We start from the raw sequence: 27500 nt of genomic DNA, 5'->3' as shown, positions 1-27500 counted from the left end.
TAAACCTCTCCTTCCAGTAAGTCAGCAGTATGTACCAGTAAACCTCTCCCTCCAATAAGTCAGCAGTTAGTACCAGTAAACCTCTCCTTCCAGTAAGTACCAGTAAACCTCTCCTTCCAGTAAGTACCGGTAAACCTCTCCCTCCAATAAGTCAGCAGTAAGTACCAGTAAACCTCTCCCTCCAATAAGTCAGCAGTAAGTACCAGTAAACCTCTCCCTCCAGTAAGTCAGCAGTAAGTACCAGTAAACCTCTCCCTCCAATAAGTCAGCAGTAAGTACCAGTAAACCTCTCCCTCCAATAAGTCAGCAGTAAGTACCAGTAAACCTCTCCCTCCAATAACTCAGCAGTAAGTACCAGTAAACCTCTCCCTCCAGTAAGTCAGCAGTAAGTACCAGTAAACCTCTCCCTCCAATAAGTCAGCAGTAAGTACCAGTAAACCTCTCCCTCCAATAAGTCAGCAGTAAGTACCAGTAAACCTCTCCCTCCAATAAGTCAGCAGTAAGTACCAGTAAACCTCTCCCTCCAGTAAGTCAGCAGTAAGTACCAGTAAACCTCTCCCTCCAATAAGTCAGCAGTAAGTACCAGTAAACCTCTCCCTCCAATAAGTCAGCAGTAAGTACCAGTAAATCTCTCCCTCCAATAAGTCAGCAGTAAGTACCAGTAAACCTCTCCCTCCAGTAAGTCAGCAGTAAGTACCAGTAAACCTCTCCCTCCAATAAGTCAGCAGTATGTACCAGTAAACCTCTCCCTCCAATAAGTCAGCAGTAAGTACCCGTAAACCTCTCCCTCCAATAAGTCAGCAGTAAGTACCAGTAAACCTCTCCCTCCAGTAAGTCAGCAGTAAGTACCAGTAAACCTCTCCCTCCAATAAGTCAGCAGTAAGTACCAGTAAACCTCTCCCTCCAATAAGTCAGCAGTAAGTACCAGTAAATCTCTCCCTCCAATAAGTCAGCAGTAAGTACCAGTAAACCTCTCCCTCCAGTAAGTCAGCAGTAAGTACCAGTAAACCTCTCCCTCCAGTAAGTCAGCAGTAAGTACCAGTAAACCTCTCCCTCCAATAAGTCAGCAGTAAGTACCAGTAAACCTCTCCCTCCAATAAGTCAGCAGTTAGTACCAGTAAACCTCTCCCTCCAGTAAGTCAGCAGTAAGTACCAGTAAACCTCTCCCTCCAATAAGTCAGCAGTAAGTACCAGTAAACCTCTCCCTCCAGTAAGTCAGCAGTAAGTACCAGTAAACCTCTCCCTCCAATAAGTCAGCAGTAAGTACCAGTAAACCTCTCCTCCAGTAAGTCAGCAGTAAGTACCAGTAAACCTCTCCCTCCAATAAGTCAGCAGTAAGTACCAGTAAACTTCTCCCTCCAGTAAGTCAGCAGTAAGTACCAGTAAACTGTTTGTATATTATGATGACATTTTGTGACGTTTTTAATTCTTTTTGGACTTCAGTTGATGGTCTTTTCGGGCACACAATATTTTTTTCTGGAGGCAAACTGAAGTTCGGAGCCTAAGTCCATGTCCCTTCGTCGGTGATTGGTCAACAGTAGGGATACTTCAATAAAGTCTTTGTTATCATTCAACGAGTGACGACTCGTTTTCATGCACATTTTTTCGTTGCAAAATACTGCACCAAACATCTTAGTTAGATGTAAAATTAGTTAGATGTAAAATTGCGCGGCTCTCTTTGGCAACAACTTTCAAGTTAATGACAGTTATATTAGAAAAACGCTATTTTTAAAGAGTTTCTAGAATGTTTGCTATTTCTATATCAGACACTAACCTGTTTTCTTCTCCATTCTTCCTTTTCTTTTCCTCCCTCATGTCGTCCCTCTCTCCTCTCTTCTTTCTCGTCAACAGCAGATGTACATTGCCTCGGTGCTCCAGGATCCCAGCTTAGACGAGCTGGGTTCGGCTGGCAGCGGGGTCAGCGAAGGCTCGCAGGACGAGGAGATCATCCAAGTGGGGAACAGCCTCAATGAGGCCGACTTCCAGGTAGCCTAGTGGTTTAAGAAGCGAGCCAGCAACTGGAGGGTTGCTGGTTAGAATCCCAGCTCTGACTGGGAAAAATCTTGGTGCGTAGTGAGCCAGAGCGTGATTTGTATTATAGATGCAGTTGTGCTCTTAAGTGCTGCAGCTTCTAACTCCTTGGTGTGTGTGTGTGTGTGTGTGTGTGTGTGTGTGTGTGTGTGTGTGTGTGTGTGTGTGTGTGTGTGTGTGTGTGTGTGTGTGTGTGTGTGTGTGTGTGTGTGTCCTCGAGCATAAACAGTTCTCTCCAAGTGAATGGACAGTAAAGTATTCTGCTCCCTTTTTCCTTCCAGAGTGGCGAGGACAGTCTTCTCGCTAACGAGGTGCGGCACTGACGTGAGGGGATGCCGGAGACAGTTGTCGGGATGGAGACAGAGGATGGGGAGAGAGAAGAAGAGACTCGGGTGTAATGTGACTGACGGCATGGATACACTGATCTAGTGAATGAAGCTACGGAGCTGAAACGGACTGACAGACAGCTCTATCAGACACGAAGAGACCACTAAAACCTTAAACACCTTGAGTCAAGAGAGAGACGGACTATTTCTCTGTCTACACTAACGAACACAGCAACAAAAATACCTTTCTCATGCCTTTCACTCCTCTTCAGCTTAGGCCATGGACAACAGTTCTCCAGCATATCATTTCCCCCCAGAGATTACACTAACACCAAAATGCAAAGGAGCAGAGAGAGAGAGAGAGAGAGAGAGAGAGAGAGAGAGAGAGAGAGAGAGAGAGAGAGAGAGAGAGAGAGAGAGAGAGAGAGAGAGAGAGAGAGAGAGAGAGAGAGAGAGAGAGAGAGAGAGAGAGAGAGAGAGAGAGAGAGAGAGAGAGAGAGAGAGAGAGAGAGAGAGAGAGAGAGAGAGAGAGAGAGAGAGAGAGAGAGAGAGAGAGAGAGAGAGAGAGAGAGAGAGAGAGAGAGAGAGAAAGAGCGATGGACTACTGTCTACATTAACTAACAAAGGAAGACTACTTAGTAAAGAACTCAACAACTGCTTCACTAGGATTCTCTTGCTAGGATGCTACTCTGACACTCAGACTCCTGTAAAACACTGGGGCTAGGACTCTACTGTAGGACTCTACTGTAGGACTCTAGTCTGGCGTAAGACTCTACTGTAGGACTCTACTGTAGGACTCTAGTCTGGCGCTAGGACTCTACTGTAGGACTCTACTGTAGGACTCTACTGTAGGACTCTAGTCTGGCGCTAAGACTCTACTGTAGGACTCTACTGTAGGACTCTACTGTAGGACTCTACTGTAGGACTCTAGTCTGGCGCTAAGACTCTACTGTAGGACTCTACTGTAGACTGTGCTGTAGGACTCTACTGTAGGACTCTAGTCTGGCGCTAGGACTCTACTGTAGGACTCTACTGTAGGACTCTAGTCTGGCGCTAGGACTCTACTGTAGGGACGCTAGTCTGGCGCTAGGACTCTACTGTAGGACTCTAGTCTGGTGCTAGGACTCTAGTGTAGGACTCTACTGTAGGACTCTACTGTAGGACTCTACTGTAGGACTCTAGTCTGGCGCTAGGACTCTACTGTAGGACTCTAGTCTGGCTCTAGGACTCTACTGTAGGACTCTAGTCTGGCGCTAGGACTCTACTGTAGGACTCTAGTGTAGGACTCGACTGTAGGACTCTACTGTAGGACTCTAGTCTGGCGCTAGGACTCTACTGTAGGACTCTACTGTAGGACTTTACTGTAGGACTCTAGTCTGGCGCTAGGACTCTACTGTAGGACTCTAGTCTGGCGCTAGGACTCTACTGTAGGACTCTACTGTAGGACTCTACTGTAGGACTCTACTGTAGGACTCTACTCTGGCGCTAGGACTCTACTGTAGGACTCTACTGTAGGACTCTACTGTAGGACTCTACTGTAGGACTCTACTGTAGGACTCTACTGTAGGACTCTAGTCTGGCGCTAGGACTCTACTGTAGGACTCTAGTCTGGCGCTAGGACTCTACTCTCTCCGATATCTTCATGACGAATCTATCTTTTCTGATGGCAAAGTAAAGCAGGGACACTTAGCAGTAGTTATCTCCTTCCAACTGTTGATCTAGGAGCTGCCACTGAACTGAGCCTCGGGACTGTGAAGTGAGAACAGCCACCCGCTAAGAAAAACTGCACTGGGAGCCCCGCAAACACACTCGCAACTGAGATGGGAAGAAGATTCTTGCACTTGAAAGAGAATGATAGGTGTGTGTCTGTGCCCTACACTGGCTTGGCTTAGTTGGGGTGATGTGGCTGTGGCTCGCATGTCTTTTCCTCCTCACAGAACCATGAGTGGTGGTTTGCTAGAGGTCTAGAATGGCCGCTCTGGCGTGCCTCGGACTTCACAGGGGTTGGAGGGATCTTCATTTCCCCTAATCCTTTGCCTGTTCTGCATTGCATCCTCAATAGTCTCTGCACGAGAGGCTGCTTCACAACAAGCGGCTTTAAATGAGAAGACGGCGATGAAATGTCTGTCAGCGTCACAATGTTAAGCCTGCTCTGGTCTCTCTCCTACTCTGTCCCGACCGTCTCCGGGTGGTTCCGGGTGGTTCCGGGTGGTTCCAGCCCTGTGTAAAAAAAAAAAAAAAAAGGAAGGTGGTCGCTATGACGACGACCTCTGTAACAAACTGAACTAACACTCCCCTCACTGCTGTTTACTTTTTATGTTTAGCTTTTTCAATGTTGGTCAGCAACAAAAAAACTCGGGATTTGTAAAATAGTGTCTTTTATTTTTAATTGTATTTATTTTTTTAGGCATGGTTATTTTAAGTTGGTCTGAGAACTTTAATTACTTAACTACTGTTTCGCCATTTAAAAATGACGTGAATGGATCATGTAACATGGATACTGTACCTCGTAAACAACACAGTTACTCTGTCTTCTGGCCGGTTCTGCCCAGAGAAGTGGGACTGCGGCTCCAGACTGAGCCCTAATGGAGCCCTAACATAACTGAAGGTAGAAGACAGTCTAGAGCCCCTAGAGGATAGGAGGATGCCCCCAGGAAGCACATATGAAGTGGATATGACAGCCCACCCTGTACCTTGTTTTGTGTCCCACAACTATGGTTGCAAAATTCACAAAATTGTCCCAGAGTTCCCAGGGTTTTCACATCTTGGTTAGAAGTTTCTTGGATTTCTGGAAAAACCCGAGGAACTTTGTGAAAGTTTCCGTAATTTTGCTACCTCAGCCATTCCTCCTCTCCCAGCCAGGATTATGTGGGACAATGTTCCTATGTAGAGGGAGGACTCGACCCTTGAACTCTTGGGTCTGTGACCTGTGTACATGTAGTTCCCCCTGTTAATAGGGGTGGCGTTCAGTAGGGGCCCAACGTTGGTGAACGTTCAGATATATGTCATGTAGAACAAAATATGCCTCTGAAATGTAGAAATAAGGAATCATGGCAACTCTATTCATGGCATTTCTATGTGCAACGTTCCACAACGTTTGCCTACTGAATGTGACCCCTGGCCCTTGCTCTGACTGGCTCGTCTCTGTGTTCTATCTATCTCATCCAACTGCTCTCATATCATACAAGGTCCTATACAAGACAAGCCTCTTTATTTTGGTGTTTACGTCACTGTACTAAAGATTGTCTGTTGGTTTGAACATTTTTTTTTTTTTTTGTGGGGGAGAAAAACTGGATAAGAAATAATGAGATTGTAGAGGATAGTCTACGAGTTACCGAGTTCTGCCGACTCTAGATGGGCTCTGATTGGTTTAAGGATGCCTAGCGTCATCCAATGACAACAGCGAGATACTCTTATCACGTAGTGGTCTATATTGTAAAAAATTAAAGTAAAAAATCATCATTGATTATTGATAGAAATGGCATTATACAGCTACAGTGCTGTATTGTGCGTGGTGGGTTAATATGTTCACATGTAAAACGTTTTATAGCAAACATCACAGCTCAGTCAGGACAGAACAGACAGGTGCAATGTGGGACGCAGACAAATGAGTCTTAAATGCAGGAAGATGTGATCAACGGTTTTTAGATGTTGGTATTTTTTTATGTTGTTTCACTTGAACATCCTGGCATACTATCCGATTTTTATCGGTGAAAAACTAAAATGGATGACACCAACTGCATTGTTTTTTTATTTGTCCTTCTCTGACCTTTTTCTTTCAGGTAATTCTGTCGCCGTAATCATGATGTCAATGTTCTCTCTTCAAGTCGTTACAATATTCCACCGACAGAACCAATGATCAGCTTAGTTTTCCTTCCGAAGTGAGGCCTTCTGGCCGAACAGATCTGGTTTAACCTCGGAGGGGGGTCTATTACAAAGCAGAATCAATGACTTAAACAACTATTAGATATAATAATGATTTGATTTTTCTGGGTAATTTTAAAGAAAGATAAACTCAGATGTCCGTTTTTGGTTGTTGAATCAACTAGACCATTTCCCATTTCAAGCTCATCTTTCTAAAACGATAAACAGTTATTTCAGAATATTTAGGCAAGTTCGCTGGCTTAACTCATTGATCTTGCTTTTGTGGTATACCCTTCTGAGCATTGTCTGGTTTAGCCAGGCTATGTGCATATATCTCCTATATACTGTCATTTTAGAGACATTTCACTTGTCCTGTTCAAAAGTCTTGGTTCCACATAGTGGAAACGCTTCAATAAATATGAAACAAATGTCCCTTTTGAAATGTTTTTGTAGCACTAATTTGTGCAGCCAGTCAGTCAGTCAGTGGGCTGAACCATATGCTGAGCAGCTTTCCTATTATATGCATAAACCAAGTAACAAATCTAGTGTCTAGTACACATGTAATGTACTCTGTAGTACTTCTATATAACTAGTCCAATGTAGTGTCTGATTCTGTGCAGTAAAATGATGCACTCAGGATTTATCATACGTGTTATTTTGTTAAGGTGTAACGTTTGTATCAGTTGGTGTCTGAGAATATTATCATATAAACTCAGCAAAAAAAAAGAAATTAAGAAACTTCCCTTTTTCAGGACGCTGTCTTTCAAAGATAATTCATAAAAAATCCTAATAACTTCACAGATATTCATTGTAAAGGGTTTAAACACCGTTTCCCCATGCTTGTTCAATGAACCATAAACAATTCATGAACATGCACCTGTGGAACTGTCGTTAAGACACTAACAGCTTACAGACAGTAGGCAATTAAGGTCACAGTTATGAAAACTTAGGACACTAAAGAGGCCTTTCTACTGACTCTGAAAAACACCAAAAGAAAGATGCCCAGGGTCCCTGTTCATCTGCGTGAACGTGCCTTAGGCACGCTGCAAGGAGGCATGAGGACTGCAGATGTGGCCAGGGCAATAAATTGCAATGTCCGTACTGTGAGACGCCTAAGACAGCGCTACAGGGAGACAGGACGGACAGCTGATCGTCCTCACAGCGGCAGACCACGTGTAACAACACCTGCACAGGATCAGTACATCCGAACATCACACCTGCGGGACAGGTACAGGATGGCAACAACAACTGCCCGAGTTACACCAGGAACGCACAATCCCTCCATCAGTGCTCAGACTGTCCGCAATAGGCTGAGAGAGGCTGGACTGAGGGCTTGTAGGCCTGTTGTAAGGCAGGTCCTCACCAGACATCACTGGCAACAATGTCGCCTATGGGCACAAACCCACCGTCGCTGGACCAGACAGGACTGGCAAAAAGTGCTGCAAGACAGGAATGTCAGTGTTCTGCGAAGTGCCCGGATCTCAATCCCATTGAGCACGTCTGGGACCTGTTGGATCGGAGGGTGAGGGCTAGGGCCATTCCCCACAGATATGTCCGGGAACTTGCAGGTGCTTTGGTGGAAGAGTGGGGTAACATCTCACAGTAAGAACTGGCAAATCTGGTGTAGTCCATGAGGAGGAGATGCACTGCGGTACTTAATGCAGCTGGTGGCCACATCAGATACTGACTGTTACTTTAGATTTTGACCCCCCCCCCCCCTTTGTTCAGGAACACATTATTCAATTTCTGTTAGTCACATGTCTGTGGAACTTGTTCAGTTTATGTCTCAGTTGTTGAATCTTGTTCATACAAATATTTACACATGTTAAGTTTGCTGAAAATATACGCAGTTGACAGTGAGAGGACGTTTCTTTTTTTGCTGAGTTTATAAATGCTAAATGGAATATATTATATTTTACAGCCCTGTGACTACTAGAGCCCATGTGAAACACAATCACAGACATCCATATTGCAAATGCATCAAGTACAATAATTTACATTTACATTTTAGTAATTTAGCAGCCGCTCTTACCCAGAACGACTTTCCCGTAGTGAGTGCATACATTTTCAACGGCAGTTCCAATTATAACAGTCTATCGTATGAACATTTTATGACAGCGATACATAATGTGAAGGATCAGTTTTTTAAGCTGCTCAGGAAACCGTTGTGGGATATCCAGGTAACTGCCACGGTAAAGGAAACGCCAACATAAAGTGTCTTTTAATAGGGCGTTGGGTCACCACCAGACAGAACAGCTGCAATGCATCTTGGTATAGATCCTACAAGTGTCTGGAACTCTATTGGAGGGATGTGACACCGTTCTTCCACGAGAAAACGACACAATTTGGTGTTTTGTTGATGGCGGTGGAAAACACGCTGTGTCAGGCGCCGCTCCAGAATAAGTGTTCAATGGGGTTGAGATCTGGTGACTGAAGGCCATGGTATATTGGGGTTGAGATCTGGTGACTGAAGGCCATGGTATATTGTGGTTGAGATCTGGTGACTGAAGGCCATGGTATATTGTGTTGAGATCTGGTGACTGAAGGCCATGGTATATTGTGGTTGAGATCTGGTGACTGAAGGCCATGGTATATTGTGGTTGAGATCTGGTGACTGAAGGCCATGGTATATTGTAGTTGAGATCTGGTGACTGAAGGACATGGCATATTGTGGTTGAGATCTGGTGACTGAAGGCCATGGTATATTGTGGTTGAGATCTGGTGACTGAGAAGGCCATGGTATATTGTGGTTGAGATCTGGTGACTGAAGGCCATGGTATATTGTGGTTGAGATCTGGTGACTGAAGGACATGGTATATTGTGGTTGAGATCTGGTGACTGAAGGCCATGGTATATTGTGTTGAGATCTGGTGACTGAAGGCCATGGTATATTGTGGTTGAGATCTGGTGACTGAAGGACATGGTATATTGTGGTTTGAGTTCTGGTGACTGAAGGCCATGGTATATTGTTGGTTGAGATCCGGTGACTGAAGGCCATGGTATATTGTGGTTGAGATCTGGTGACTGAAGGCCATGGTATATTGTGGTTGAGATCTGGTGACTGAAGGCCATGGTATATTGTGTTGAGATCTGGTGACTGAAGGCCATGGCATATTGTGGTTGAGATCTGGTGACTGAAGGCCATGGTATATTGTGGTTGAGATCTGGTGACTGAGAAGGACATGGTATATTGTGGTTGAGATCTGGTGACTGAGAAGGCCATGGTATATTGTGGTTGAGATCTGGTGACTGAAGGCCATGGTATATTGTGGTTGAGATCTGGTGACTGAAGGCCATGGTATATTGTGGTTGAGATCTGGTGACTGAAGGACATGGTATATTGTGGTTGAGATCTGGTGACTGAAGGCCATGGTATATTGTGGTTGAGATCTGGTGACTGAAGGCCATGGTATATTGTGGTTGAGATCTGGTGACTGAAGGCCATGGTATATTGTGGTTGAGATCTGGTGACTGAAGGCCATGGTATATTGTGGTTGAGATCTGGTGACTGAAGGCCATGGTATATTGTGTTGAGATCTGGTGACTGAAGGCCATGGTATATTGTGGTTGAGATCTGGTGACTGAAGGCCATGGTATATTGTGGTTGAGATCTGGTGACTGAAGGCCATGGTATATTGTGGTTGAGATCTGGTGACTGAGAAGGCCATGGCATATTGTGGTTGAGATCTGGTGACTGAAGGCCATGGTATATTGTGTTGAGATCTGGTGACTGAAGGCCATGGTATATTGTGGTTGAGATCTGGTGACTGAAGGCCATGGTATATTGTGGTTGAGATCTGGTGACTGAAGGCCATGGTATATTGTGGTTGAGATCTGGTGACTGAAGGACATGGTATATTGTGTTGAGATCTGGTGACTGAAGGCCATGGTATATTGTGTTGAGATCTGGAGACTGAGAAGGCCATGGTATATTGTGGTTGAGATCTGGTGACTGAAGGCCATGGTATATTGTGTTGAGATCTGGTGACTGAAGGCCATGGTATATTGTGGTTGAGATCTGGTGACTGAAGGCCATGGTATATTGTGGTTGAGATCTGGTGACTGAAGGCCATGGTATATTGTGGTTGAGATCTGGTGACTGAAGGACATGGTATATTGTGGTTGAGATCTGGTGACTGAAGGCCATGGTATATTGTGGTTGAGATCTGGTGACTGAAGGCCATGGTATATTGTGGTTGAGATCTGGTGACTGAAGGCCATGGTATATTGTGGTTGAGATCTGGTGACTGAGAGGCCATGGTATATTGTGGTTGAGATCTGGTGACTGAAGGCCATGGTATATTGTGGTTGAGATCTGGTGACTGAAGGACATGGTATATTGTGGTTGAGATCTGGTGACTGAAGGCCATGGTATATTGTGGTTGAGATCTGGTGACTGAGAAGGACATGGTATATTGTGGTTGAGATCTGGTGACTGAGAAGGCCATGGTATATTGTGGTTGAGATCTGGTGACTGAAGGACATGGTATATTGTGGTTGAGATCTGGTGACTGACACGGCCATGGCATATGGTTTACATCGTTTTCATGCTCATCAAACCATTCAGTGACTACCCGTGCCCTGTGGATGGGGGGCATTGTCATCCTATGGGGGCATAGCCATGGTAACCAAGACAATGGACAAAATAACGGCCTGCATGATGGAATGTTAATTGCTTAATTAACTCAGGAACTTCACCTGCTTTCAGTATGCTTTGTATCCCTCATTTACTTGTTTTGCCAGTTACCTGTATATGCACTAATCTTTTTGGGGCTATTATAATTTCAACAATGATGAGCCTTGGTATTAATACACTGATAGACAGTGACTTTTTCCATATTTTGTTACGTTACAGCCTTAACCTAAAATGGATTAAATATATATATATTTTTTTAAATCAGCAATCTACACACAATACCACATAATGACAAAGCGAAAACAGGTTTTTAGACATTTTGGGAAATTTATAAAAATATAAAACAGAAATAATACCTTATTTACATAAGTATTCAGACCCTTTGCTATGAGACTTGAAATTGAGCTCAGGTGCATCCTGTTTCTATTGATCATCCTTGAGATGCTTCTACAACTCGGTTGGAGTCCACCTGTGATAAATTCAATTGATTGGATATGATTTGGAAAGGCACACACCTGTCTATATAATGTCCCACAGTTGACAGTGCATGTCAGAGCGTAAACCAAGCCATAAGGTCGAAGGAATTGTCCGTAGAGCTCCGAGACAGGATTGTGTCAAGGCACATATCTGGGGAAGGGTACCAATTTTTTTTTTTTCAGCATTGAAGTTCCCCGAGAACACAGTGGCCTCAGTCTTTCTTAAATTGAAGAAGTTTGGAACCACCAAGACTCTTCCTAGAGCTGGCCGCCCGGCCAAACTGAGCAATCTGGGGGAGAAGGGCCTTGGTCAGGGAGGTGACCAAGAACCTGATGGTCACTCTGACAGAGCTCCAGAGTTCCTCTGTGGACATCAGATAACCTTCCAGAAGGACAACCATCTCTGCAGCACTCCACCAATCAGGCCTTTATTGTAGAGTGGCCAGACGGAAGCCTCTCCTCAGTAAAATGCACATGCAGCCCGCTTGGAGTTTACCAAAAGTCACCTAAGACTCTGACCATGAAAAACAGGATTCTTTGGTCTGATGAAACCAAGGTTGAACTCTTTGGCCTGAATGCCAAGCGTCACGTCTGGAGGAAACCTGGCACCATCCTTACGGTGAAGCATGGTGGTGGCAGCATCTTGCTGTGGGGATGTTTTTCAGCAGCAGGGACTGGGAGACTAGTCAGGATCGATGGAAAGATGAACGGAGTAAAGTACAGAGAGATCCTTGATGAAAACCTGCTCCAGAGTGCTCAGGACCTCAGACTGGGGTGAAGGTTCACCTTCCAACAGGACAACGACCCTAAGCACACAGCCAAGACAACGCAGGAGTGGCTTCAGGACAAGTCTCTGAATGTCCTTGATTGGTCCAGCCAGAGCCCGGACTTGAACCCGATCGAACATCTCTGGAGAGACCTGAAAATAGCTGTGCAACGACGCTCCCCATCCAACCTGACAGAGCTTGAGAGGATCTGCAGAGAAGAATGGGAGAAACTCCCCAAATAAAGGTGTGCCAAGCTTGTAGCTTCATACCCAAGAAGACCTACCTGAATTTATCCAATAGAAACTCTCGTTTTGTTTGCAAAAACATATTTAAAAAATATTTTTCTACGGTGGACACTAATGAATACGACCCTGGGGATACTGAACTGTGGCCACCGCAACAATGTCATTGTTAGATTCTACACTAGTCTATACTGTCCAAGCAAGGCATTGATTTGAAACGGTTTCACACACACACACACACACACACACACACACACACACACACACACACACACACACACACACACACACACACACACACACACACACCACACACACACACCTTCCCCTAACAGTTTGACTCCAGTTGAGCCTTTGTTCTGTAAGTCATGGCAGGCTTTCATCTTTCCTATCGTTGAGTGTATAGCTAATGCCTCTGAAATAAATGACGTCTTAAACTCTGAATGTTTCTAGGTAAGAGTAGTTAACATTGCATTTCATACTGTATGTCCTTTCCTGAATAAAGTCAAATGTATTGGTTTTTCAGCCATTTATCCACTGATGATATTACATTTCTATCAAAAACACACTGAGAAGGGGATTTCCCCCCACCACCATGATAACCGTTAAAGGGTTACTGCCAGAGTTTGGCAATAAAGCCCCTTTTACTTCTCTGGAGTCAGATGAACTCATGGACACCATTTGTAGGTATCTGCATGCTGTTTTGAAGAACGTTGAAGCTAGTTTTGGGAGCCGTTGCTAACTAGCGTTAGCGCAATGCCTGGAAGTCTATGAGAAACTCCACGCAGAGACATAAAAGATGGTTAATTTCACTCTGGGTAAGAGAGAGGGGGTGGGGGGGGGGGGAAAGGGCTTAATTGACAATCTTGGACTATCCCTTTAACAGGTTAACATGTTCTAGAATGTTTGGAACACTAGAATGTAGTGAAATGTAGTGGGGCTACAAATCATGTGTCATGAAGATTTCACCAATATCTTGGCATATTGTATCTCGTCCAGCGCCCAACAAATCAAGTTTCGGCCTATTCCATCATGATTTAATCTTTTGTTGTCCATGTCCAGTGGTATTCTCCTCCCAGATCGGTTTGAGTTGTAATTATTGTTAATGACCATGGGACAAAACTGACCTGGGATAAGCCAGTATGTAAGTAAATTAATGTTGACAGTGCTGCTTGGTGGTTTCTCAACTTCATTATTGTTATATATTATTGTTATATATTATTAACGTTCACTCGACTGGTGACATTAACATGATGATCCTTAGTCTCACATTTGAATGTCTGTTTTGTGTGCTTTGTCTTTGCTTTGTTAGTGTAGGTACAACCATAGCAGCACATCTCATATTGACAATGTTTACGTTGTAATTGGAGCCCCGTTCACTATTTTTTATTTTATTTATTTTACCGTTATTTTACCGGGTAAGTTGACTGAGGACACATTCTCATTTACAGCAACGACCTGGGGAATAGTTTCAGGGGAGAGGAGGGGGGATGAATGAGCCAATTGTAAGCTGGGGATGATTAGGTGAACCATGATGGTATGAGGGTCAGATTGGGAATTTAGCCAGGACACCAGGGGTTAACACCCCTACTCTTACGATAAGTGCAATGGGATCTTTAATGACCTCAGAGAGTCAGGACACCCGTTTAACGTCCCATCTGAAAGACATCACCCTACACAGGGCAATGTTCCCAATCACTGCCCTGGGGCATTTGGGTATTTTTTTAAGACCAGAGGAAAGAGTGCCTCCTACTGGCCCTCCAACACCACTTCCAGCAGCATCTGGTCTCCCATCCAGAGCGCTATGGGCCATATGGATCTTGGTCAAAAGTAGTGTACTTAATGTAATATTATTTGAGAGGTATTATGTCTCTCTCCCCTTTACCTCAAAGGGCTGTCTGTAGAACAGACAGGGGCGGAAATCCCAGGGGGGACGGGGGGGACACGACCCCCCCCATCCTGGGAAAAATATGATTTGTCCCCCCCAATATATCACTGAAACATAACTATGTAATTTAAATAATATTAATAATACGCAATGAAAGCAATTGTGCTGATTATAGACACTTAATAGCTCGATTGCGACCCCCCCCCCCCCCCACCCTTTTCCTCACAATGATTTGATCCACTGGCAAGGTAACAGAGGGGTCGTGTCTACTGTCTGAAAGGCACTCAATGAACGTAACTGACACTAGCTGAATATGCAGAGCTAGCGCGCAAATATTAACTATTAAGCTAGCTAGTACCTATTCCATTTATGTGGCGTCGTCATAGATGGAATCTTTGCTATCGTCAATTTATTCCAAGATCAGCATGCAGATGATGTAAGTTAGTGCTTCAAAGTCCCTGTGATAAGGTTAGCGATAAACTGAAATCCAAACTGAACAGGACTACACTCTCTTCTACCATTGTCTTAAATATATTTAATGGTCTCGTTGCAAAAGCTAAATTGTCGCAAGGGAACTTTTATTTATTTATTTTATTTCACCTTTATTTAACCCGGGTAGCAAAGATTATAGCAAACACCACTGAAACTGAATTGGTGCTCGCTAGCTTTGCAAATTCAGCTATTGTTGGAAGCCAGCCAATATGAAACAAACTATTAAAATTACAAAAGGTTGCAGCATATGTTGTGTAAATGGTGAACTCATACAGCTGTCAACTCTTGTCATTTTAATCCGTTTCACATTTGCTAGCTACCTTTTAGATCGAAGCCCAAATAGAATGATTGAAGATGATAGAAGCCCATCTCCTACTGTAAATAACCTACACACTGTGTGTGTAGCCAGCCAGCCAGGTAGAAAAATGGCAGAAAAATAAAAGACGGACATCAGAGTATTTTTCAATACACCAAAACGCATAGTAAGAACCCTAGTAGCCTAATATCTCAAAGACTAGTTGATAAAATGTTCATAACAAAGAAATGAAATTCTAATGGAAATGTTTCACAATGATGTCATTAGGCAGAGCAGGCAACAGATGGCACACAGACAGCAGAGTTGGGGACAGATATGCAGGGACAGACTGGCAGAGACAGGGAGTCTCAGGTAAGTTTGTTGAGTCTTTGTTTGGCAACATTATGAAAGGTTCTCAATTTTTTTGACTTGCAAAATAGGAACATAATTGGAAAATGCCATGGATACCCCCACTCTCAACTTAAACTGGTGACTGAACTAAGATTTGTTAAAGGCAATGGTATTGCTGTTGTGATTAGTTGTGTAGTTTTGGGTACCGGTAGTTAGGAGTACGGGCAAACACCTTATTTCTTTGGTTCCTCAATATACATTTACCATATTACAATGTAGGCTATGTGTTACAGCACTACTTTTGGTGTCCCCCTCAGGAATTGCTCTTGAGAAAATTTAATGTAATTGTCCCCCCCAAAGTTGATATCAGATTTTCGCCCCTGAGAACAGATTGGTCTGTATATTTCCTCCAGTTCTTTGAACAATAAAATCCGTATTTAATCAGTCTGTCTTATTGTTGAGTTGTTGGTTACAGTAGTTTTGTCCCTGTGAGTGATTCTACATTTACATTCCGCCGAGTTTCACAATGAACTGAAATTCATTCATAAAACCTTTTAACGTTGATATTCCAGAAGTTTAATGAGGATTTGTCACTGTGTTTTATTCAGTTCAGTGTTCATATTGCTATCATTTTACAAGCCTACGACGTGACCGTCTTCACCGGACATGTCGGGATGAGTCCATTTAAATCGTTTTAATGCTGACTTGTTCTCCTTTCGCACTGAAGTGAAGCAACAAACTCCTAAACAAAGTAGCATATTATTCTGATGGAATTTTATCCAGGATTTTCACATCAGTACAGATGAAGGTGAGGAGATGAAACTGGTGGTTTTGAACCAGTGATGTAGTTTGTGTTTAGTACCACCAGGTTTACAGAAGGGCGGTTACAACAGAAACACGGCGACGTGGAAGCGTGGAACATGTCATGTACGCGCGTCTCCCCTTGTGATCAACAGGGCTTTCCCAATACTTTTTAAACGCCCTTTTTCCACTACAGATAAAGGTGTATTTGAAATAGTACAGAGGATTAAAAACAACGGACATTCTTAATATCGTGTATAAATGAACATCTATAGCCATGGATGAGGCAGTAGCGATTATTTTAATATCCGTTGCAATGTTTTTGGGATGTTTTCTATTAGGTTTGATTCCACTTTTGATCAAACTTTCTGAGGTAAGTCATTTAATTCTTAACATTGTATTCCGTTCTCCTCCTTTCTGTAACTTGCACCTTACCTCCCTTTATGGTCTCTTCTCCCGATGTCAAAGCTGTCAATGTATTTTCAGACCTGTCTCGTAGTGGTCCCTGCTATGGGATCCGCTCCACACAATGTTTTGTGAACATTCAATAGATAGCTACTGTAGCCCCCCCCTTTATTCAATAGATAGCTACTGTAGCCCCCCCCCCCCTTTATTCAATAGATAGCTACTGTAGCCCCCCCCCTTTATTCAATAGATAGCTACTGTAGCCCCCCCCCCTTTATTCAATAGATAGCTACTGTAGCACCCCCCTTTATTCAATAGATAGCTACTGTAGCCCCCCCTTTATTCAATAGATAGCTACTGTAGCACCCCCCTTTATTCAATAGATAGCTACTGTAGCACCCTCCTTTATTCAATAGATAGCTACTGTAGCACCCCCCTTTATTCAATAGATAGCTACTGTAGCCCCCCCTTTATTCAATAGATAGCTACTGTAGCACCCCCCTTTATTCAATAGATAGCTACTGTAGCCCCCCCTTTATTCAATAGATAGCTACTGTAGCCACCCCCCTTTATTCAATAGATAGCTACTGTAGCCCCCCCCCTTTATTCAATAGATAGCTACTGTAGCCACCCCCTTTATTCAATAGATAGCTACTGTAGCCCCCCCCTTTATTCAATAGATAGCTACTGTAGCCCCCCCCTTTATTCAATAGATAGCTACTGTAGCACCCCCCTTTATTCAATAGATAGCTACTGTAGCCCCCCCTTTATTCAATAGATAGCTACTGTAGCACCCCCCTTTATTCAATAGATAGCTACTGTAGCCCCCCCTTTATTCAATAGATAGCTACTGTAGCCCCCCCTTTATTCAATAGATAGCTACTGTAGCCCCCCCCCTTTATTCAATAGATAGCTACTGTAGCCCCCCCCCTTTATTCAATAGATAGCTACTGTAGCCCCCCCCTTTATTCAATAGATAGCTACTGTAGCACCCCCCTTTATTCAATAGATAGCTACTGTAGCACCCCCCTTTATTCAATAGATAGCTACTGTAGCACCCCCCTTTATTCAATAGATAGCTACTGTAGCACCCCCCTTTATTCAATAGATAGCTACTGTAGCACCCCCCCCTTTATTCAATAGATAGCTACTGTAGCCCCCCCCTTTATTCAATAGATAGCTACTGTAGCCCCCCCCCCTTTATTCAATAGATAGCTACTGTAGCACCCCCCTTTATTCAATAGATAGCTACTGTAGCCCCCCCCTTTATTCAATAGATAGCTACTGTAGCCCCCCCCCTTTATTCAATAGATAGCTACTGTAGCCCCCCCCCCTTTATTCAATAGATAGCTACTGTACTTTATTCAATAGATAGCTACTGTAGCCCCCCCCCCCCCCCCCCCCCCCCCCCCCATATAACTAGACAGCCAAGTTTATTCTCTGTAACCAGTTTGAATTCTTGACTTTATAAAAAAAATTATTATAATAATATTGATAATGCATAATTTAACACTGTTATTATATCGTGACACATGTATTACCCCTCTCTCCTTCCTAGAACAAACAACCGTGTGTGTGTGTGTGTGTGTGTGTGTGTGTGTGTGTGTGTGTGTGTGTGTGTGTGTGTCTGTCCCCTTCTCTCCCAACAGAAAAGGCTGCAGTTTGTCAGTATATTTGGTGCAGGCCTGCTCTGTGGTACAGCTCTGGCTATCGTCCTCCCAGAGGGGGTGGAACTACTGGAAGAGTCATGGAGAGGTGAGGGGTACCAGACATATAATGTAACGGGAGTAACAGCCCAGGGTACTGACTTATCGAGACATCAACGACAGACGGACCAACAACTCACTGTAGGTTAGATCCCTGTTGTTGAGTTTGTATGGGCAAAATAGTCCCTCGTTTTGCAGCTATATTGATGTTATTGCTGGTCATTTATGAACATTTGAACATCTAGGCCATGTTCTGTTATAATCTCCACCCCGGCACAGCCAGAAGAGAACTGGCCACCCCTCATAGCCTGGTTCCTCTCTAGGTTTCTAATCTCCACCCAGCACAGCCAGAAGAGGACTGGCCACCCCTCATAGCCTGGTTCCTCTCTAGGTTTCTAATCTCCACCCAGCACAGCCAGAAGAGGACTGGCCACCCCTCATAGCCTGGTTCCTCTCTAGGTTTCTAATCTCCACCCAGCACAGCCAGAAGAGGACTGGCCACCCCTCATAGCCTGGTTCCTCTCTAGGTTTCTAATCTCCACCCAGCACAGCCAGAAGAGGACTGGCCACCCCTCATAGCCTGGTTCCTCTCTAGGTTTCTAATCTCCACCCGGCACAGCCAGAAGAGGACTGGCCACCCCTCATAGCCTGGTTCCTCTCTAGGTTTCTAATCTCCACCCGGCACAGCCAGAAGAGGACTGGCCACCCCTCATAGCCTGGTTCCTCTCTAGGTTTCTAATCTCCACCCGGCACAGCCAGAAGAGGACTGGCCACCCCTCATAGCCTGGTTCCTCTCTAGGTTTCTAATCTCCACCCGGCTCAGCCAGAAGAGGACTGGCCACCCCTCATAGCCTGGTTCCTCTCTAGGTTTCTTCCTAGGTTTTGGCCTTTCTAGGGAGTTTTTCCTAGCCACCGTGCTTCTACACCTGCATTGCTTGCTGTTTGGGGGGTTTTAGGCTGGGTTTCTGTACAGCACTTTGTGACATCAGCTGATGTAAGAAGGGCTATATAAATACATTTGATTTGATTTGAAATTTGATATTGTAACCGATGTGAAATCGCTAGTTAGTTAGCGGTGGTGCGCGCTAATTGCTCTGCAAGGGCTGCGATGGGTAACGATGCTTCGTGGGGTGTCAGTTGTTGATGTGTGCAGAGAGTCCCTGGTTCAAGCCCAGGTTGGGACGAGGAAGAGGGACGGAAGCTACACTGTTACACTATAAGTAGTCTGTAGTCCTCTAAGGGTTAGCTTGTCAGCGGTTTATTATTTCAGTGATGAAAGTATACAACTTTATCTATAATGGACCTTCAAGCCAAATGCTCCTCAGCCAACCCAGCCCTTTAATTTATGTCTGTTTACACCCACCTCACGGTCAGACCAAGCCAAAGGGCCTGGGGGTACTTCAGGATAAATGGGCAATGAAATTACCTCATTTAAATGAAAATCAACTTGGTGACCTAATTCAGGGTCCTTGGTTATGGCTCGGCTTGGGCAGACAGGAAGCTGTACTGTTACATCATGGCGATGCCATGGTAACGGAATTACGCTTTGACTCAGGTTTTTCACTTTCAAATGTACAAAAAAAAAAACAACAACATTGATTTCAATGTTTAACAAACCATACAACTCTATGCACTATAACTACTTTGAACAATTTACACAGACATTTACACTGACATTTAATCAAAAACATTTTACTGGAAGAACTGTGCAGTTCAGAATGACATTTGAATGACATTTTTTATGTGACCACGTTTTCCAAAATCTTTGTTAACCTCTCTTGGGTATGTGGGACGTGACCGTCTCACCTGCGGGACACACTATTCAACAGCCAGTGAAATAGCAGGGCGCCAAATTCAAAACAACAAAAATCTCATAATTCAAATTTCTGAAACATACAACTATTATATCCCATTTTAAAGATAAGATTCTCGTTAATCCAACCACAGCGTCCGATTTCAAAAAGGCTTTACGGCGAAAGCATAGCATTAGATTATGTTAGCACATCACCTTGACAAGAAAAACCACACAGCCGTTTTCCAAGCAAGGAGAGGCGTCACAAAAACCAGAAATACAGCTAAAATTAATCACTAACCTTTGATGATCTTCATCAGATGGCACTCATAGGACTTCATGTTACACAATACATGTATGTTTTGCTCGATAAAGTTCATATGTATATCCCAAAACCCCATTTTACATTGGCGTGTAATGTTAAGAAATGTTTGCCTCCCAAAACTTCTGGTGAATGAGCACATCAATTTACAGAAATACTCATCATAAACGTTGATAAAATATTAAACTGTTATTCAAAGAATTATAGATACACCTCTCCTTAATGCAACCGCTGTGTCAGATTTCAAAAACACTTTACAGCGAAAGCACACTTTGCAATAATCTGAGTACAGCGCTCAGAGACGAAACCAAACCCGCCATTTAGTGGAGTCAATAAAACTCAGAAATAATGTTATAAATATTCAATTACCTTTGATGATCTTCATCGGAATGCACTCCCAGGAATCCCAGTTCCACAATAAATGTTTGTTTTGTTCAATAAAGTCCATCATTTATGTCCAAATACCTCCTTTTTGTTTGCGCGTTCAGTCCACTACTCCAAATGCAGGAAGCGCGAAAAAATGTCACGACGAAAAGTCAAAAAAAGTTATATTTACGTTCGTAGAAACATGTCAAACGTTGTATAGCATCAATCTTTAGGATGTTTTTAACATAAATCTTCAGTAATATTCCAACCGGACAATTCCAATGTCTTCAGAAAAGAAAAGGAACAGAGCTCACACTCACGTGAGTGCGCACCTCTGAGCTCATGTCATTTCCTCACTCATCTGACTCCAGGAGGTCTCGTTCGCTCAATATTCACAGTAAAAGCCTGAAACAACGTTCTAAAGACTGTTGACATCTAGTGGAAGCCGTAGGAAGTGCAAAATGAATTATACAATTTCGGAAAAAATATGTGCCCATATTAAACTGCCTCCTACTCAAACTCAGAAGCTAGGATATGCATATTATTAGTAGATTTGGATAGAAAACACTCTGACGTTTCTAAAACCGTTTGAATGATGTCTGTGAGTATAACAGAACTCATATGGCAAGCAAAAATCTGAGAGAAATCCTACCAGGAAGTGGAAATCTGGATGCATGGGCTCTCTTCAAGTCGTTTCCTATTGGATACACAGTGACGTAGTAATAATTGTGCACTTCCTACGGCTTCCACTAGATGTCGACAGTCTTTACAAAGTTGTTTGAAGCTTCTACGATGAGCAGAGACCGAATGACAAGGAGGGGAAGTTGTTGAGGCAGGGGGTGACATCACTTCTTGGGGCGCGTTCACGAGGGTGGATCCTCCTGTTCCAAAACCTTTTTCAAGACACAGGAACCGTCCGGTTGAAATATTATTGAATCTTCAGGTTCTGAAGGCCCTAAAGATTGATGTTTTACAACGTTTGACATGTTTGAACGAACGTAAATACAGCTTTTTTTAAACTTTTCGTCGCGACATCGTCCGCGCGCTTCCTACACTTGGAGTAGCTTTATTAGTTATTTGGACATAAATTATGGACTTTATCGAACAAAACAACATTTGTTGTGGACCTGGGATACCTGGAAGTGCCTTCTGATGAAGATGATCAAAGGTAAGGGAATATTTCTAATGCTATTTATGATTTTAGATGACTCCAAGATGGCGGCTATCTGTATAGCCTAGTGTATTTTTCTGAGCTCAGTACTCAGATTATAAAGGAGATGCATAAAGGAGATGTTCATCTATAATTCTTTGAATGACAGTTTAATTTTGTATCAATGTTTATGACAAGTATTTTTGTAAATTGTGGTGCTGATTCACCGGCAGTATTTGAGGGAAAATATTTTCTGAACGTCACGCACCAATGTAAAATGCTGTTTTTATATATAAATATGAACTTTATCGAACAAAAAATGCATGTATTGTGTAACATGATGTCCTAGGAGTGTCATCTGATGAAGATCATCAAAGGTTAGTGCTGCATTTAGCTGTGTTTTGGGTATTTGTGATGCATGCTAGTTGCTTGGAAAATGGCTGTGTGGTTATTTTTGTCGATGTACTCTCCTAACATAATCTAATGTTTTGCTTTCGCTGTAAAGCCTTTTTGAAATCGGACAACGTGGTTCAATTCAGGAGAAGTGTATCTATAAAATGGTGTAAAATAGTCCTATGTTTGAGAAATAGAAATGGTTAGATTTGGTTTTGAATATGGCGCTCTGATTTTTTTTTCACTGGCTGTTGATCCCGCTAACGGGATCCAAGCGGCAACTGTCTTGCCTAGTTAAATAAATGTTAAATTAAAAATAAAAAGTTGTTGATTATGCTGGTTACAGTAAATGTAAAGAGGGTAGGTGAGAGAGAGAGAGAGAGAGAGAGAGAGAGAGAGAGAGAGAGAGAGAGAGAGAGCTGTTTTCACACTCTTGCTTTGACCACCAGATGACAGAAAGAGAAGGAAAAAAAACAGTTATGAGCTGAACATAACAGTCAGTGGAAGAGAGGACAGTAGCAGGTGACCCATCTGTGGTTTATTGGTACTATGATGTCCCATTGTAGCTCTGACTATTGACCGCCATGTTTTTGAGGAAATGTACTTCCTGTGCCTGTGACACCTAGCTATGCTAAGATGAATGCAGTAAATGTTAAAGTAATTTATTTACAATTTACAGCATTTAAATGTTAAAGTAAATAAATGCTGTAAATTGTTCTGGATAAAAGAGTCTGCTAAATAACTAAAATATAAAATGAGAAAATATGTGGGGGGGGGGGGGTTTTGGTAACGGAATGACAAGACGCAAGGCAATAATATTTCTTAAACTTACAGAAGGCAAATTATTGCTGCCAAACTAAATGTAAATGTTGACGTTAGTTGGCGGGTGTCTTCAACATTATTCTGTTGTGCTGTATTTCTAGTCCCCTTTCAGGCTGTTTCTGATACCTGTTTTCAGGCTGTTTCTGACACATGTTTTCAGGCTGTTTCTGATACATGTTTTCAGACTGTTTCCGATACATGTTTTCAGGCTGTTTCTGACAGATGTTTTCAGGCTGTTTCTGACACATGTTTTCAGGCTGTTTCTGACAGATGTTTTCAGGCTGTTTCTGATACATGTTTTCAGGCTGTTTCTGACACATGTTTTCAGGCTGTTTCTGATACATGTTTTCAGGCTGTTTCTGACAGATGTTTTCTAAGACCCACTTTCCATCTGTTTGACCAGAAATCAAATATTTAGCTTATTCCTCATTTTTAGGATGGAAAATGGTAGAAAAATGTATACACGCCTTAATATAGAATAATATACTGCTCAAAATAAAGGGAACACTTAAACAACACATCCTAGATCTGAATGAATGAAATAATCTTATTAAATACTTTTTTCTTTACATAGTTGAATGTGCTGACAACAAAATCACACAAAAATAATCAATGGAAATCCAATTTATCAACCCATGGAGGTCTGGATTTGGAGTCACACTCAAAATTAAAGTGGAAAACCACACTACAGGCTGATCCAACTTTGATGTAATGTCCTTAAAACAAGTCAAAATGGGGCTCAGTAGTGTGTGTGGCCTCCACGTGCCTGTATGACCTCCCTACAACGCCTGGGCATGCTCCTGATGAGGTGGCGGATGGTCTCCTGAGGGATCTCCTCCCAGACCTGGACTAAAGCATCCGCCAACTCCTGGACAGTCTGTGGTGCAACGTGGCGTTGGTGGATGGAGCGAGACATGATGTCCCAGATGTGCTCAATTGGATTCAGGTCTGGGGAACGGGCGGGCCAGTCCATAGCATCAATGCCTTCCTCTTGGCAGTCAGGCTACCTCTGGCGAGCACATGGAGGGCTGTGCGGCCCCCCAAAGAAATGCCACCCCACACCATGACTGACCCACCGCCAAACCGGTCATGCTGGAGGATGTTGCAGGCAGCAGAACGTTCTCCACGGCGTCTCCAGACTCTGTCACGTCTGTCACATGTGCTCAGTGTGAACCTGCTTTCATCTGTGAAGAGCACAGGGCGCCAGTGGCGAATTTACCAATCTTGGTCTTCTCTGGCAAATGCCAAACGTCCTGCACGGTGTTGGGCTGTAAGCACAACCCCCACCTGTGGACGTCGGGCCCTCATACCACCCTCATGGAGTCTGTTTCTGACCGTTTGAGCAGACACATGCTCCTGCTGGAGGTCATTTTGCAGGGCTCTGGCAGTGCTCCTCCTGCTCCTCCTTGCACAAAGGCGGAGGTAGCGGTCCTGCTGCTGGGTTGTTGCCCTCCTACGGACTCCTCCACGTCTCATGATGTACTGGCCTGTCTCCTGGTAGCGCCTCCATGCTCTGGACACTACGCTGACAGACACAGCAAACCTTCTTGCCACAGCTCACATTGATGTGCCATCCTGGATGAGCTGCACTACCTGAGCCACTTGTGTGGGTTGTAGACACCGTCTCATGCTACCACTAGAGTGAAAGCACCGCCAGCATTCAAAAGTGACCAAAACATCAGCCAGGAAGCATAGGAACTGAGAAGTGGTCTGTGGTTACCACCTGCAGAACCACTCCTTTATTGGGGGTGTCTTGCTAATTGCCTATAATTTCCACCTGTTGTCTATTCCATTTGCACAACAGCATGTGAAATTTATTGTCAATCAGTGTTGCTTCCTAAGTGGACAGTTTGATTTCACAGAAGTGTGATTGACTTGGAGTTACATTGTGTTGTTTAAGTGTTCCCTTTATTTTTTTGAGCAGTGTATATATAGTCTCTTAACTTTCATTTCACATACTCCTATAAACTTCACATGTTGGTTCTCATGGGTCCATTTACATGGAAATTATCAATACCATTTCCAAGCTTTCACACACTGAATCTATGAATTGGTACTGTAGAATCTGGATACTGCCACACAGGGATACACAACTTCAAATATTTTTTATTTGAGGATGTTGAGTGTGCCTGTTGCTAAAAAGTCTGTGTTTGTTATTAAAAAATAATAATAATAATAAAGAAAACACACATCTCTGTATTCTCTCCGCAGTCTCCTCCTGCTCTGTGGCCCCAGCAGCAGCCAATCAGAATGCCAGTGACGTCGGGGTCGGACATCAGCTCCAGGAAGAGGACCGCCGCTCTAAAGGCCTTCCAGCACGGTTCTTCATCGGGGTCTCCCTGGTCGTAGGGTTCATCCTCATGTTTCTGGTGGACCAGATCAGTAGCTACTGCTCCATACATGGTCAGTGATGCTTCCGAGGTGAAGACCTAGCTCCTCACTCTATTAGCATTAGCCTGTTCTATTGAAAACACACTGTGAAGACGCTAACTTCCCTAGCGTTTTAATTTGGGCTAGTATCGTAAGCATTATCCCGACCTATTGAAAATCTGCTCTAGGATCAGCTTCCTCTCTCCCCCAATCAGAACCTTCACCATTAGTGAGGAAAATGCTAAACAGATTTTTTTTTTAAATCAGTGTCTGGGGTCAACTTCACCCTTCTCCGATGAGGTACTATTTCATATAGCATCATACGCAACATTAACAAAAGTATGTGGACACCTGCTGGTCGAACATCTCATTCCAAAATCATGTGCATTAATATGGAGCTGCTCCCCCTTTTGGACCTCGTTTTGTGCACGGGGGGGGCATTGTCATACTGAAACAGGAAAAGGGCCTTCCCCAAACTTTTGCCACAAATTTGGAAGTACAGAATCATCTAGAATGACATTGTATGCTGTAGCGTTAAGATTTCCCTTCACTGGAACTAAGGGGCCGAGCCTGAACTGTGAAAAACAGCCCCAGACCATTATTCCTCCTCCACCAAACTTTACAGTTGGCACTATGCAATTGGGCAGGTAGCATGCATCCTGGCATCCGCCAAAACCCAGATTTGTCCGTCGGACTCACAGATGGTGAAGCTTGCTCCAGAGTCCAATAGTGGCGAGCTTTACACCACTCCAGCCGACGCTTGACATTGTGCACGGTGATCTTAGGCTTGTGCGTGGCTTCTCGGCCGTGGAAACCTATTTCATGAAGCTCACCGCAACAGTTCTTGAGCTGACATTGCTTCCAGAGGCAGTTTGGAACTCAGTAGTCAGTGTTGCAACCGTGGACGATTTTTACGCACTACCCTCTTCAGCACTCGGTGGTCTCGTTCTGTGAGCTTGTGTGGCCCACCACTTCAGCTCTAGCAGGGCAGAAATTTGACAAACTGACTTGTTGGCATCCTAAGACGGTGCCATGTTGAAAGTCACTGAGCTCTTCAGTACGGGCCATTCTACTGCCAATGTTTGTCTATGGAGATTGCATGGCTGTGTGCTCGATTTTATACACCTGTCAGCAACTGGTGTGGCTGAAATAGCCGAATCCACTAATTTGAAGGGGTGTCCACATACTTTTGTATATATAGTGTATCTCTAGCTTGCTCCAAATATGGTCAGTTTGTCCATATGAAAAAAGGAAAACTCTGTAGTTATCAAATTATAGACTTTCGTCGGTTGGTGGTGCGTTGTCGTCACTAAAAGTAATCCGTTATAAAGAAAATAAGGCAGGTCTGCACTCAGGAATTTGCAGTAAAAAATGAAAATGTACTCCATATTTTCAGGTCAAGTTACTTCATATAGCATAATTCTTCTAGCCTGGTTGCAGATCTCTTTGTGCTGGGTTGCATAGCCAATTTTCTTTGGTCGTTGTTTAGGATACCAATGACCGTACTAGTTGACAAGATCTGGAAGCACCAGGTTATGCATTTTCCACGTTCTAAATGTTTCACTCCTCTCCAAACCCCCTTTCTCCAAACCCCCTCTCCAAACCTCCTCTCTAAACCTCCTCTCCAAACCCCCTCTCCAAACCTCCTCTCTAAACCTCCTCTCCAAACCTCCTCTCCAAACCTCCTCTCTAAACCCCCTCTCTAAACCTCCTCTCTAAACCCCCTCTCTAAACCTCCTCTCCAAACCTCCTCTCTAAACCCCCTCTCTAAACCTCCTCTCCAAACCCCCTCTCCAAACCTCCTCTCCAAACCTCCTCTCCAAACCCCCTCTCCAAACCCCCTTTCTCCAAACCCCCTTTCTCCAAACCTCCTCTCCAAACCCCCTTTCTCCAAACCCCCTTTCTCCAAACCTCCTCTCCAAACCCCCTTTCTCCAAACCTCCTCTCCAAACCCCCTCTCCAAACCTCCTCTCCAAACCTCCTCTCCATACCTCCTCTCCAAACC

The 27500-nt window shown here is 43.7% G+C and overlaps 2 protein-coding genes across 3 annotated transcripts in view; both read left to right on the top strand.

Annotated features, from left to right (window-relative positions):
* Window positions 1–6653, top strand: part of LOC106589956 (mechanosensitive cation channel TMEM63B) — a 129658-nt gene extending 123005 nt beyond the window's left edge. For both annotated transcript variants that reach the window (XM_082970598.1, XM_082970597.1), the window contains 2 exons: window positions 1852–1986; window positions 2313–6653. In XM_082970598.1, the coding sequence (XP_082826724.1) occupies window positions 1852–1986; window positions 2313–2354 (177 nt within the window). In that variant the 3' untranslated portion in view covers window positions 2355–6653. The remainder of the gene's footprint in view (window positions 1–1851; window positions 1987–2312) is intronic.
* A 9611-nt stretch (window positions 6654–16264) lies between these two features.
* unm_sa35587 (un-named sa35587) overlaps window positions 16265–27500 on the top strand; it is a 19086-nt gene continuing 7850 nt past the window's right edge. Inside the window, exons 1-3 of the mRNA XM_045710303.2 lie at window positions 16265–16542; window positions 18224–18329; window positions 25337–25528. Coding sequence (XP_045566259.2) covers window positions 16447–16542; window positions 18224–18329; window positions 25337–25528 — 394 coding nt within the window. The 5' untranslated portion in view covers window positions 16265–16446. The remainder of the gene's footprint in view (window positions 16543–18223; window positions 18330–25336; window positions 25529–27500) is intronic.

Source organism: Salmo salar, chromosome 28 (genome assembly GCF_965601325.2).
Source record: "Salmo salar chromosome 28, fSalSal1, whole genome shotgun sequence".
NCBI classification, from domain to species: domain Eukaryota; kingdom Metazoa; phylum Chordata; class Actinopteri; order Salmoniformes; family Salmonidae; genus Salmo; species Salmo salar.
Note: the sequence above shows the minus strand (reverse complement) of the source record. Positions and strands in the feature narration are given on the sequence as shown.